The 14,408-nt window shown below is 38.9% G+C and overlaps 2 protein-coding genes across 2 annotated transcripts; one reads left to right on the top strand and one right to left on the bottom strand.

The window, feature by feature from the left end:
* Positions 1-1,402: 1,402 nt before the first annotated feature.
* fmoda (fibromodulin a) lies at positions 1,403-7,007 on the bottom strand. Its single transcript, XM_020642430.2, has 6 exons — positions 6,847-7,007; positions 5,639-6,034; positions 3,365-3,487; positions 3,117-3,257; positions 2,758-3,025; positions 1,403-2,346 (listed from the first exon to the last, which is right to left on the bottom strand). Exons 1-6 carry the CDS (start codon positions 6,970-6,972, stop codon positions 2,195-2,197), a joined length of 1,206 nt encoding a protein of 401 aa, XP_020498086.2. The 5' UTR covers positions 6,973-7,007; the 3' UTR covers positions 1,403-2,194.
* A 4,834-nt stretch (positions 7,008-11,841) lies between these two features.
* LOC109990351 (olfactory receptor class A-like protein 4) lies at positions 11,842-14,396 on the top strand. Its single transcript, XM_020642450.2, has 4 exons — positions 11,842-12,627; positions 12,893-13,156; positions 13,738-13,983; positions 14,184-14,396. The coding sequence occupies exons 1-4, from the start codon at positions 12,349-12,351 to the stop codon at positions 14,394-14,396; spliced, it is 1,002 nt and encodes a 333-aa protein (XP_020498106.1). The 5' UTR covers positions 11,842-12,348.
* The last annotated feature ends 12 nt before the right edge of the window (positions 14,397-14,408 follow it).

Genomic DNA, 14,408 nt, shown 5'->3' with positions numbered 1-14,408 from the left:
CCTATTGGCTTTTTTTATCAAGCCTATTCAAATATTCAGCAGCATTTTTCTTAACTTATTTTACATGACTTAAAGGCCAAAGTTGAGCAGAAATCTTTAAAAAGCTAATTACTCATTTACAATAACTGACATTCTCATGTTGTATTAAATTAAAAGACATCACAGACTTTTAGTAGACTTAATAATATTATCCCTGCTCTTGGCATTTACACAGAGTGCATGGGTCTCTGCTTTGTGTCCTAATTACACCTGTGGGTAATGTTCTCTGCTTGAATCTCTTTTGGTTATTTGAGCCATTTTGGTCAGTGACACACGTCCACAACCAAGCCACTGTAAGCATATGTTCCACATTTGCTTTAATGACAGTATCTGCAGGTGCGGCCACAGATTACAAAGTTGAGACATGCAAAGGGTTCGACCCTGATACACCAAAAGACTGCAATCATCATGCATTGTTAGAGTTAAAAAAACACACACCAATCGGTCTTTGAAGAACCTGGTTTAGTGTCAGAAAATAGGAAACAAGGCCAGCTGTCAACTAAAACTGTCAGCTGATAATGAGATATGTTTGTGGAAAACAAACAGTCAAAAATGAATGATTCATCCACAGACCTGGTAATTGTTGGAAATACAATTTTGAAAATGTACCTAATTGTGATTTCTGTTATCTTATTGAGTTGGAAACAATTCTATCATCTACCTAGTGTCATGGTTTCTAATTCTTTTAAAATACACTTTTTACTGTTTTTGAATGGCTAAGATGCTTTTCCTTTATTTCCTGTCAGTTCCTCTTAACAGCCTTCCACTGTGTTATCTACTGGTTTTATTTGGTCAACAAACATGCCTTCATTTATAGTGTTAGCTATCTCCCTTTTCCTCTCTCCTTAGATGTTTCGGCCTCTCCTTAAATCTTTGTTCAGAGAGTAAATAAAGAACCATTTGTATAGCAATAGTTCTAAATCCTCTTCAGAGTTCAAAGGTGTTTTGTCTCCAGAATGTCTCTTGCCCTGGTTACTGACACAATCAGTGATCAGAATGACATCTGAAGTCTTTTCAAAAAGAAAAAGTACTCTGTATGTGTGTAGGCCTACTAAGGAATGTCTCATAAAATGTCTCAGATCCTTCACATAAACACTTGTAAGAACAAATGCACATGTGTATGAATAGTGCCAGGTTGTGTCCACAACAACAGCCTTAATTAAAAGATAGCTGTGCTATTACATCAGTTCAGAATGAATAAAAACTGGACTTGGCCCTCATCAAACTATATTACGATGCCCCTGTGTTTTTCTGACAAAGTCTATAAAAATCACTGATTCAAACAACATTGACAACCTACACAAAAAGAATGTAAAACACAATGCACTAAAAATACTGTGTATAAGACAAAATGCACAAATACTTTTAGAAAATCGCAACTTTTATTTATTCTCCAACAAGCATGTAAACATAAACTCTGTGTCAGTATGGTAACTAATCCATGTAATACTCACAAGGCACAATACAAACATAAAGGCCTCTGTAGTTGTGATTTACTACAGTACAGTACATGTTTTTCACCCAGTACATATATATCTATGTTGTCTCCAAGAAAATTGAGTGTCACCGAAAAGAGAAAATACGGTAAAACAGTCACAGCATTCTTATCACAAAGATAAAATAATCTACCAAATTGCAATATAACCATGAGACAAGGTTTGTCAAGTGTTGAAGATGTTGTCATGCTTCTTATAGCGCTAGTAATTTCAAATAAAATGCATAATACATGATATTTTTATTATCATCCTATGATACAATAAGAAAAAATCAAAAGCATGCTTTTTAAAAAAAGACAAAAAGACCATTAAAGGAAGATACAAATTGTTCACAAAGCATTGATCATCACACTAACATAAAGGAAAGGCTAGGGTCAGATCAATTCGATATGCAAAACATAATCATTACATGTTACTCATACATTGTCTTACACTGTATTATGAAGTAAAAGGCTTTCCCTTTATTAAATCAAATACAACCAGACATATTTTAGTCCAGATGTGTAAAATTATTTCTTCAGATGCCATGCAAACAATCACAAATCTTTACATGTACTATGAGTTGAACAATGAATATCACAGTACAGACTGCTGCCACCTGCTGTTCTTTTGTTCTGGTACATTTGTGATCAGAGTGCCACACACTGTGTCACATTCAGTTACACCTCGATGCTGGAGGCCTGACGCAGGCAGACGGATGACTCTGAAGGGATGTCCTGGAGGCTGATCTCATTTCCATCCAGCCGCAGAGTCTGCAGTTTGGAGAAGTTGGTCACATCCATAATGCTGCAGAAACTACCCAGAGTGAACTCTAGTGGGATGAATGGAAAGTGGTTAAGAATACATTTCTGTTCACAAACGGCAGCATTATGTCTTCCCAAACTCAGCAGAAACTATTTCAAACATCAAATGTTGCCAATTGGTCTGTATAATAATGAAGAAAATGAATCTGCTTCTGCAGGAGATCACGAGTACTTTTTAGTATTTACTTAGGTAATTTCTTTTAAGTCGAAGACAAGCTTATCTGCTCTTTTAGGGATGTTCAGGTTTGTTGTGATGTGGTTTGAATGGTACAGTAAACCATGTGCAACACCTGTTACCAACTGAGATATGAAGGAAATTAAAATAAATCTGTTCAAAATTTGGCTGAACATTATTTTATGTTCTATCCAATTACTCATACAGAGAAGTCTGTATGGAAATGATTGATCAAACATTTCACCTTTGATCTGGTTGGCTTGCAGGTAGAGATGTAGTAGTGTTGTGCTCACTGGAGGGATTCGCTCCAGTTTATTGAAGCTCAGGTCAAGCTCCACCAGCCCTGTCACATTAAAGGTGTTGGGAGGGATCCCCTTGTCAGTGAGCTGATTGTGGGCAATTCTGACGTACTGCAGCTGAGTGAAACTGCCCAGGAAGCCCTCTGGAAGAGAATCAATGGAGTTGGACTCCAGGTAGAGTTGATGCAGATGTTCTGGGAGACCCTCTGGGACCTGGCGTCAGTTCATGAAAATATTGTGGGACAACTGGAGGTTATCCACTCAATCAGTGGGACAATTAAAAACACAAAGATAACACAAATACCTTTGTCAACTTGTTGCCACTGATGTCCAGCAGTGTGAGCGATATCAGCGCCTTCAGTGATGTGCCCATATCCGTGACAGCGTTGTCATGGAGATACAGGATCGTGAGGTTATCCATTCCCTCCACATCTACAGCTGTAACCTAGGCAACAGCAAAAATCATTTTAAAGACGAATGCCTCTGCTGTGTATAAACGAAAAAAATAAAAAGAGTGAGGCTCTGCTTAAATATCCGACTGTGAAACATTACCTTTTCAATTTTGTTGTGGTTGATTCTCAGGTCTCTCAGGGAGCGGGGGAGGTTTGAAGGAATGCTGCTTAAATTGTTGTGTTGTAGATATAAGCGCTCTAATGCCTCCAGCTTCAGAAAGGCCTTCAAAGAAAAGTCAGATAATAAATAACTAACCAACCCACCCAAATGCTACTGATTTGCATGAAAATGTCCAACTGAAATTATGTTGACGTTTTCCTTTGTTGCATTAAGAAAACATGTTGCCGTTATCTTAAATGTGCTGTAAATACTTTTTGGATTATTACAATTTTTATTTTTTTTCTGGGGAAATGCCTCTTTTCCTCTTAGCTGACTGGAGGAGCATGTCAGTGGTTGACAGAGCAGATAGCAGGCTGAGCACTAGCAAGAAAGAAAGAAGCCACAATTGAAGGGTATAAGTGTGTTATTATCAGTGAGAAAGAAAATAAAGACCACTCCAAAAACAACAAAAGCTGCCTGACTAAAGTGATATTTGCATGTATGTTATATTGCTGCTCAATGCTGCAGCTGGTCTGCTAACTAGCTGTTAAAACAAAATTAGAATCTCGCAAACAGAGATTAGCAGTGTTCTCTTCCTCTATGAATATTTATTTGTTCACTCTGTCAACAGGCTATGGTGTAAAAAAAGATGTGCATTTATATATTTTTCAAGGTAAAAAAGAAAGTTAAGAATGCTAGGAGTAGCTAATGTAGTTCGCAATAACATAGCTAATGTATGTTATTGTGAACATCTGCCACTGCTACTGTCTGGGCTTAATGTAAAAAAAAAAAAACAGTACTCTTTCTAGAGTGTTCCTCAGGGAAAGCTAAGTGGACCAGCGTCATTTTCAATGAGTGAAAGGGCAATCAATATATGACGGCGTCCTCTTTATAAAATGACAAAACAGTAATAAAAATAAAAATAAAATCAGGATCTAAGAGTAGATCCAGCAAGCAGTGCTTTGGACTGCTGGGAGGTCAAGGTTATCAAGCTCCAGGCACAAGGGGACTTAGCAGGGAATGTTGTAAGAGTTTGACGATAGTGAGTAACAGATTTAACAGCAGGTCCAGTCGAGACTAGGCCTCCTTGGAGTCAGAGTGGCCTGTACTTCTTATGGAGAGGAAGGTCAGGCATTTGTCAACAATAGAGGCTTGAAGAAATATGAATCAATTTTGGTTTATCGCCACATTTAATTTCTGCTTGTCAAACTGACCTCTATTGTTCTTTGGGACAGTTTTCGTGCAGCAACCCAAACAGACTTTGGGTTGCCAACTCAGGACTTGGCACCTAAATGGGGGCTACATAAAAGGGGCCATTGTTTAGCTCAGGTGGTTCATCCCATGTAAATAGGCCACAGTCCTTGCTGCAGTGGCACTGTGTTTGATGTGAGCCCCAGGCCCTTTTCTTAATTGTACCATATAGTGCATATATCCCCAAAGACCTGTAAGGTTCCATATTAAAATGCTTAACCCTACTGCTGAATTAAACATTTTGGCAGCCTGATACAAACAAAAGGTGTTGGCCTCTATAACTTATCTTAGCACAGTAGTGTTCATGTGCTGCAGATGAAGAAGCCTTTTGCACAGATTATATAGATTTGTCATGTTAACATTTTAACCATTCACTACTTTCAGGATCCAGCCTATCTTCTCATAACAATCTAATCTTCTAATGTTGAAATCTTGGTTTCAAATCAGTACAAGCATTTCAAAAACCAGCAAGTGAGTTTACAATGGCCACATTTTTTTTTCTTTTTTTTCTTTACACTCTATGGTTTGGTCTTGACCTGTTTCGTGTTTGGCTTACCTTCAGAATTTGCATCATGTTTTCCCAGTGAATATCTTTAAGGCCATTGTTGCTCCTTTGCTCTTGTGGGGCCACAATGGAAATTAATCTCTTGATTATTGACACCTATTCTTTTTATAACGTATACTCTAATGACCACGTATTTACCCCAAAGACTTTTCGATAAACTATGTCATACATGACATGACAATGTAGAGGACACATATGCATATTTGGACAATTAAAACAAATGATAAAATGTAAATGTACATAGTAGTGCAATGTATAGTAAATATGGAGTGGTTTTGGACCCAGTCCATGTTCACATGTCCAAATATATACATGCTCCTATTGTAAACATAGATTTGCAACAATAAAACAATGACTGCTTTCTTTGTCATGAAACAGCATGCCACCTGCAAGCCATCTGACAGCCTTTATGCTCTGAGCTCACATGTGGCTGACTGAGACCAGATGGATGTGTTTACCTTCTTGCCAATGGCATCAGATGTCAGTTGGTTGTGGTGCATCATGAGCCACACCAGATTGGTTGCATTGACAAAAGCTGAGTCAGGCACAGCTGTAATGGCATTGTTCTGGAGGTACAAATATTTTATACGGGAGGGAATGGTTGGCATGGCTGTCAGGCCCCGCCCATCACAGTACATAGCGACTGGGAAGGTGGGTGGGCAGTCACACTCATCTGGACACACACCTCCTGCAGAGTCTGCCTGCAGAGAGCCAATATAATGTCCTTCGCTTCGCCGGCCATACAACCAGGCAAAGGGGTCCTGTCCATGGGCGAGAGAAAGTGGAAGCAGGCCAGACAAGAGGAAGATAATAATCACACGCATGGTCACAGTCAGACAAATCTTCACCGTTATCTAGGAAAGAAAGACAAAGTGCAAAGTTTTGTATTAAAGGGTATATTGAATATCGAATGATATTGCTAACATTTGAAAGACATTGGACAGGTATAACAGCAGGACATAAGGGGAAAACAGGAGAGGAAGGTTATTTTAAGGGATTGTGAAATTGAAGACACATTTATGACAATGAAGTTTTTAAAAAGTCATACTCCTTTGATTCAAAGTAGTCCTCTTACCTTTTTATACCTGGAAATCCCCCCTTTAATCTTGAGTTTATTTATGTTAGGCAAAAGTTAAAATAATCTTCCTGCTCTCTTTCTTTTACACTTGGATCTGTGATCTTCAAGAACACAAGGTGCTTTTTTCCGAGTATGTTTTTTCCTTCAAGCTCAAACTCAACATCAAAGTTATCAAACCAAAGTTCAATTAACATATAAAGGTGCAGTGCGAACAGGGTCAGTTTTAGATTTGTAACAGCCTGCAGAGAGGTACATTCTTAGAGGTCTTAATCCACAGGGAATCCAGAGAGGAAGTGTAAAAAAAGGAAAGAAAACATTGCTATGAATGCCAGCTTTGTAATGGCTCTCACTGCTGCACCAAAACTGTTGGAAAATATCCATTACTACCGTCAGATTTGAAGACAAAAAAAGCTTCTCACAAATATGACTCTGTCATCATGTGCAAATTCACCTCCTATAATGTTTCATATAAAATACTTATGTAACATAGTAACACATGTCCAGACACATGGATGCAAACATACAAACACATGAATAGAGATACACATAGACACACGCACACACACACACACACACACACACACGTACCTGATCAGAGAGACTGGCCCTCCTTGTTCCCTCTCTCTCAGAGTGTACACAGGACTGGAGGGGACTAAGACAAACACTTGGTAAAAAACTTTCCTTCCCTCCCTGCTCTCCTTTCTGTCTTGCCATCCCCCCTCTCCACCCCACTCTATGTTCCCTTACTGTTGGTTCCTTTAACCCCCTCCTCGTCTACCCGCCTGCACCCCATTTTATTCTTTCAAGCATGGCCCGGCAAACCCCACTCCCCACTCTGGAGCCTCTTTTTCCACTATTTAAGTGATGTGAGATGCAGTGGCTGTGAGGGATTGTTCCCATCTGTGTGGAGCAAATTCAGTCCCCATTCAGCTAAACCCTGAAATTACTTATATATTTTAATACTTTCAAAAAAGTTTTTTTTAAAACACCATTTAGCACAATCGAATCTAAAGGCTGAACAACGCAATATCCTATCAAACATGGTTTAAAGGCCCATTTACTGTTTTTACAACACCCCAATAAAATGATGTTAAAGGAGAGCATATCATTGCAATAAGGTCTATATTTTACATCAACTCATGAACTAGATTGGTTCTATGATATTACAGCAAGGATTTGATTCCTTTTTGTTTTGTAAATAACAGTGAATGCACATAACAGTAGTGTACTCCTAAAAGGAAAAGTGACTCAACAATACAAAGATTATAGACCAATAACTGATAACAAACCTTCCAAATATCTGTCACTTAGTACAGATCTCTGTGCCAGGGACAAGGTTTTTTTTTCTTAGCAGCCAACTCTTCCAGTCCTCTCCAACAAGCTCACATCTTGTAAAGGGTTAAATGAAAACATGTGCCACAGTCCTCTTATGTTGTCTGTCTGGTCGTAATGTGGGCCTCTTCCTGCTCTGTATCTTTTTCTCAGACATGAGCTCCATCTGACTCTTTGATTTTTGTTCACATTTATCAGCCATCTCTGCAAAAACCATTGATGACTCTCAAAACTATTAAACCCCTTTTCCCTCTCTTCTTATTTTCTGTTTTTTTTTTGTCTTGTTTTTAACCAAGACACACTTTACTAAAGAGAGTAATATAACTGTTGATGCGGTACCTTAGCACATGGAAATATTCTGTGAAAAATAATATACTGCTCTGAACAAAAGCAGCACTAAAATAGTGTTCCATTTGGATGTCCTTTTTCAAATTGTTGACAAACTCACTAGTTTGTGTTTTCTCCTCAGATCCTTGGAATGACTTTTTATTAAATGTTCAGCTTTTTTGTGCATTTTCTGCATGTCTGTCGTACTGCACTGGAAAACAAAGAGCCTTTGAATATGTATACCAACAAACATTGTGATAAATTGAGTGCTTCTGCTAAAGGATAAAACATTTTATGTTCACTTATTGCCCTTTGTTCCCCCTAAGAGCTAGAGCCAGTATCAATACCACTCTTATATTTATTAGTTACTTTCAGTATTTGAATAGCCAGCATTTCTATTGCATTTTTATGTAGTGTTGCATTGCCAGCATCTTTTGCAAATCCAACTACTGCTCACACTGTTTATAAATGTATAGTGTGTCGACCCTGCCTCTAGGCCACTGGGAGTCTTTGGCTTGCTGCTGTTGTCTGTCTGTCTGAATTTAAACCTTTTCTCTCAGATGTCTATTAGCTTTAGGCAAATTCCTATCTTACAATAATATTATCTTTGGTTCCCAACCGACAGTCCAGGACCCTCTGGAGCGTCTACACTGATATGTAAAGAAAACTACAAGAAGCCTTTTTGTATGCAAGCCTTAACAATTGGTTTTAACATATTCTCAGCCTCTGCCGGACCAAATAGCTAATCTCAGTTTAGGATTTTTGGGGTGGCATCAGGGGTGGCCAATCAGATTTCAAGTGGGGGCCATGCCACCTATAGCCACCCCTTTGGACACGCCTCTGCCTTTTAGACAGTTATACTTTTTTTTTCCATGGGATGCATCATCTCTTTAGGTGATCAAAAAGCAGGTCTGCCAGCCCTTGTTATATTGTTGTTAAAATCTGCTAGTGAGAAGGCTTAGTGCCCTACATGCAGACAGTAATGGTTGCTACTTATTCTATCCATTGTGTCCGACGTCCGATGATAATAGGCTTTGTTCATCAAAAAAGGGAAGGAAGGAACAACCAGATGGCTGCATTGCATTAAAGCTGAGCTCACAATCTGCCTTTAGAAATGAATGGGGCCAAGTTTGTGATTGTTGATGATTGGAATGTGGAGGATTGAACTCTCCCATGAGTCTCAGACACGATACAAACAGAACCATAAAGGAACGTCTTCTACTGCTGCTGTTAATGCAGCAAAGTTTATTTCTGTGTCCACAGGCACCTGCGGAGAGCATAAACCAGGAAATGCTATTCCTAGTCTTTTGAAACCTTCACCAATAATATTTTGGATCTAAATGTGAATCAGCATAGGTGATGAACTTTTTCTGACAAACCTTTAGTTATCTCCTAAGACACCTGTGAACTGAACCAGGATGAACTCAAACACCTAACTCATTACTTAGGACAGACAACCGTGTAAGTCTTTTGAGGTTATTACTTCTTGAACCATAACATCAAAGCCCTTTTTATTGCAGGCATTGAAATAGATAAAAACAACTGTGCTTGTATAAAGATACACATCTACATATATAAGCAATATAAAGAAATGTGAAAAATCAAGAAACCAAAGTTGCAGCAAGTCTTACTTGAAGTGAAAGAAACTTATTCTCAGCTGACCAAGACATCAAAGTAAGGGGCCCAGGTGGACTCTGCATAGACCCCGACCGACGCACTCAACCCCTCTGCTGCTTCCCCCATCTGGTTCATGAGCAGATCTGAGGAGGGATCAGAAGATCTGAGGTCCAAGCCTTTTACACTCAGGCCATGAACTCTTCACAGGAATGTCAAAGGAATTTTCATGTTGAAGATCACTTCTTCACTCAGGTCACTGACCTGTAGAAAAAAAGGCTAGTCTGAATAACTTTATAACATATGAATTCATATGCTTTCTTTAGCCCTTCACATTTGTGATTATAGCCAGAATAAAGTAATTGAAAGGAAATTCACATTTTTTATGGTGATTTTTTTTTTTTTTTTTTTGCTCAAGAGGTTCTTAATGGTGTTGTGTATAAGGCATTCAGATGCTCTTTCATGTGGCTGACATTCATTCATATGGTTTTGATACATTTTGAAAAAAAAGTGTTGTTGTTTTTTAAAGAAAAACATCTGGGAAGTATGCTTTTCTACTTGCCCAGATCATAAAAACTGATTACAATGGAGACAAAATAACAAAATGTACAGCACATAGGATAAAACAATATCCTTATTTATTTACTTAATAATATGTTATATCAAAAACAACATCTGTGGATTTATTCATGCAAGTATCTGGTAGTTCCACACACACAAACACACACACACACACACACACACACACACACACACACACATTCACTCATAATAATCTACATGCATTAACAAAACTAATATTCTTGAAATGATAGAGATTCAGCCTAAGTAGTCCATGGAAAACATGTCTCCTGAAGGTAACTTGAACCATGACACCCCAGGGCACAAGGGGCAGCAAGAACCATTCAATTACAAGCAGATGGCCATGCATACTCGCAAACGCACGCACATGCGCACGCGCGCGCACACACACACACACACACACACACACACACACACACACACACACACACACACACACACACACACACACACACACACACACACACACACACAGATGTTGATCATTACACCATGTTAAGCTTTTCATCCTCCCTACAAATTTTTGTATGGTTTGATGTTGATTTGAATTATGAGTTTTAGCAATATTCCGTTATCAACTTCACAAAATGTATGATTTGACCAGCGCTTCTTTTAAGTTGATACATTCAAGAAGGAAATATAGTACAGGATGTCCTGGTGCCATCATTACAGTAGGTTATCCCAAAAAATGAATTATTTATTACAAAATTAGGTAAATAAATGATCAGTGGCAAAAGTTATGAGGTGTTTAATCTGTGTGTGTTAAAGCATTTATTTGGTGTGAGGTGTTGAAGAGTTAGTGACATAAAGAACTAAATCAACAACTGTGCTTGCTTCGGTCTGGCTGAGGGAGAGAGAGTAAGAGTGGCACAGGAAGATGGCTTTTTATATTCTGGGTGGATCAATGCCCCAGGCCTAGACCTAGCAGGATATGATGACAACCTCTCGGCACCTCAAAGAAAGGATATGCACATGAGCATGAGACATACACATACACACACACACACACACACACACACACACACACACACACACACACACACACGCGCGCACGCACACACACACACACACACACCCACACACACACACACACACACACACACACACACACACACTCTAAGCAGAGTCTGTCAACAGCACAAGAACAGATCATTTATTGGAGTCAGTGTTTCCATGGAGATCATTAAACAACTTCATTCATTGATAAGGTAGAGATGGGCCTGTAGTTGTCAATAACTGTTGCATATGGGGTTGGATTAATACATCTGTCAACAGTGGAGAAAAGGACTTTACTATTGTTGATATTTTCATTAATGATTTAAGATGTGACTGTCCGGTCTGTTTAAGTTCTTTGTTGTATGCATTCCATTTGTTCTTGTAGATTTCATTGTGAACCTGAAACTTTGATGTTCTCCACAGTCGTTCAGCCTGGCAACATTATCTCTTAAGCTGCTGAACAACCACTCCATGTCTCCAGGGCGCTTTTGTTTTTTTCTAAGATTTAAGCTTTCACCAATAAAATGTTGTCAATGATGTTTCGTATTTTTGAGTTGAAATTGGTCACAGGATCCTCAGATGGTGATGTCAAGAACACAGTTGTCTTTACAGGTTTTATGAATTTTTCATTGTGTTATTTTTTATCAATTATATATTTATGATGGTTATTGTACTCCTATGTTGTGCAGGAAAAGAAAACACATCAAATAATACTCAACAGTATTAGGGTTTCAGGGTTTATTGGAGTGCACATCTGACCTACAGTAGTGGCAAAAACAAAAGATGAACGTGCTTTCATTAAACAGTTGCTGAAACCACAACAAGAAGAACATGAAAAAAAAATACGTCAATTCCCCAAGGGTTATGGCATAGGGATGTTGCAGAGGAAGCAAATTTCATTCAGGGAAACTGATTAATCTCTTGTGTATCATTAGCAAGCAGCTCGAGCCCCCCAGGCTCATAACTTTGAGCAGCTTTTTAGCTTTGTGCCTGACAGGGATATGTGACCAGATCAAAACGTAAAGATGCCTCTGCTGTCAGTTTTTTTTGTCAGATCACCTTCTTTGATTAGCTCAGAAAGCAGTGTGTTGATCTGAGTGAGGGATAAGACAGTTGAGTCCACTTGAATGCTGGAGGACAGAAATTAATCATGCCCAGCTGAGTAAACTGAAGATTGAGAATGTCTTAAGACTACATATCAGATGTTAAACTTCTTCAGAGACTTAACTGTTGAGAAATATGACTGGAATACACATGCAGGAGAATGGAGACATGGAGCTTGTGGGGATGGGACTTCGCGCTGATGTGTCTCCTGCACAAACAGCTTTTTACATCATCCTGGTGATAATGGGCATTATGGGTAATGCCACAGTGGTTGCAGTGATTGGCAAGAGTGTAATAATGGACCGTGGAGGTGGACGTAACTCGGACATCATCATCATAAACATGGCATTGTCTAACCTGCTGGTTTCTGTGATGAGGAACACACTGCTAGTCATCTCAGACATGGGAATCAAGGTATGTCATTTTTAAGGTCAAATGTTTGTGGTCCTTTTGTTAGTTTGAAAGTTATGTTGGCTAGATTTTTGATTGGAAAGGTTTGTCCAGGACGTTAGTGTTTTCTATAACAAAATGACAGTATCTGAAAGGTTAAGTAGACAAGTGATGCATTAGATGTCTGTGTGGCTGGTGAAATAGACTCCTTTATATCTTCAGTAAATAGCTGAGTCCAGAATTTAATTCAAATCCCAAGTTTGTGACATGCACTGGTCTGTCTTTACAGCTGTACTCATCCAAAGAATGGTGTCAGTTCCTTATGGGTGTCTGGGTATGGCTGCGATCCGTCAATGTGTGGTCAACACTCTTTCTCAGTGCTTTCCATCTCCAGACATTAAAGCGTGTTGCTCCCTCTAATGGGACCCTCCATGTGTCCCGGGGCCCTCCTAAGATCATACTACTGAGTTTGGGCCTCATCTGGCTTCTCAACCTGTTTTACTCTATTCCTGCTTGTATCTTTTCCACTAATGGCAACGAGAACAGCACAGAGGTGAGAACCGTTTAACAAGAGTCTGCATTAGCTTTAATTGTATTGTGAATGTTACATAAGGGTTATGAGGTCATTTAGTACAGACTATGAAATAATAATGTAAATTTACAACATCTGAAGTGATGTTAAAGAACATAAAGAATATATCATGAATCCCATTTTGAATTTAATTTCACACATATAAGGAACACAACAGGTGTTTAAAAGTATTTTTGTCAAACATACACAGAATCCTAGCTCTGATAGTTGGCAATAACATGTTATATTGATTGTACACAAGGAGTTAAAACCAGGTCTATTACACCATCAATCCTTCCCTCAAATGGGGAAGTAGAATCCTAAATTCATGCAGCATCCAGGTGTATTGTACTTCATCTTCTGTAAGATATCTGAAGTTTTAACTTATTTAAACAGATTAAAAGTCACCCCTTCTGTGAACTAAAAAACTAAATGTAGTTTTGTAAATGTTTTTTTATTTTAATTTAAAAAATGATTTTAGTAGCCTAAATCTCTGACAAAATGTTTGTACCAGCTCTCCCTAGTCCCCTCACTTTCCTCATGTCTTCTTGTTCTCTCATCAGACCCTGATGTTGGTAAGTAGCACAACACGCCCCCTGCTGGGCTGCGTGTGGAACTTTCCCTCCACCAACAGTGGCCTGCTCTATGCCACCACATCTATGATTATCCATGAAACAATTCCCATTATCCTAATGACCTTCACCAACCTTGGCTCCCTTTACACACTCCATAGTCATGGGAGGATGAGGAGTTCAGTGGAAGGTGTCTTTGTCATTAAGCGAGTGCCAGCTGAGAGACGAGCAGCCAAGGTGAGGAGAAAAGGATATTTTCAGATCTAACAAGTGTATCCTTTAAATAAGAAGTGGAATGATGAATCATAAAGTATGATTTACAGTAGACCTGAGGATTTATGGAACTGAAGAACATAGCTAACAACAGTTTCACAAAATCTCAGTTTTGGATCAGAGTTCACCTCCCTAATTCTTTGCTTTGTGTGTGCATTCCCCAGGTGATTCTTGCTCTCATCATGCTTTTTATTTTATCCTGGGGAACCAGCATTATCTCTGTCAACTATTTCAACTACAACCGTGGCTCCTCAGCTGAGTTTCTTCTGGTCGTTGCTCGATTTGCCAACATTATTTTCATTGCCATGTCCCCTATTGTTCTGGCAGTCGGCCATCGTCGTCTACGTTCTTTCATCAAGTCTGCACTCGCCCTCTGACTGAGTCCCTCG

Source organism: Labrus bergylta, chromosome 5 (assembly GCF_963930695.1).
Source record: "Labrus bergylta chromosome 5, fLabBer1.1, whole genome shotgun sequence".
Classification (NCBI taxonomy): Eukaryota; Metazoa; Chordata; class Actinopteri; order Labriformes; family Labridae; genus Labrus; species Labrus bergylta.
Note: the sequence above shows the minus strand (reverse complement) of the source record. Positions and strands in the feature narration are given on the sequence as shown.

What these genes read in the sequence shown, in the direction of transcription:
- fmoda (XM_020642430.2), bottom strand. Translation starts at nt 6,972, where the DNA reads ATGGCAAGACAGAAAGGAGAGCAGGGAGGGAAGGAAAGTTTTTTACCA. An exon ending in ACCACAACAAAATTGAAAAG is followed by an intron (nt 3,258 to 3,364) that starts GTAATGTTTCAC and finishes GCTGTTGCCTAG; the next exon opens with GTTACAGCTGTAGATGTGGA. An exon ending in GTGGCAACAAGTTGACAAAG is followed by an intron (nt 3,026 to 3,116) that starts GTATTTGTGTTA and finishes AACTGACGCCAG; the next exon opens with GTCCCAGAGGGTCTCCCAGA.
- LOC109990351 (XM_020642450.2), top strand. Translation starts at nt 12,349, where the DNA reads ATGACTGGAATACACATGCAGGAGAATGGAGACATGGAGCTTGTGGGG. An exon ending in GCAACGAGAACAGCACAGAG is followed by an intron (nt 13,157 to 13,737) that starts GTGAGAACCGTT and finishes TTCTCTCATCAG; the next exon opens with ACCCTGATGTTGGTAAGTAG. An exon ending in CTGAGAGACGAGCAGCCAAG is followed by an intron (nt 13,984 to 14,183) that starts GTGAGGAGAAAA and finishes TGCATTCCCCAG; the next exon opens with GTGATTCTTGCTCTCATCAT.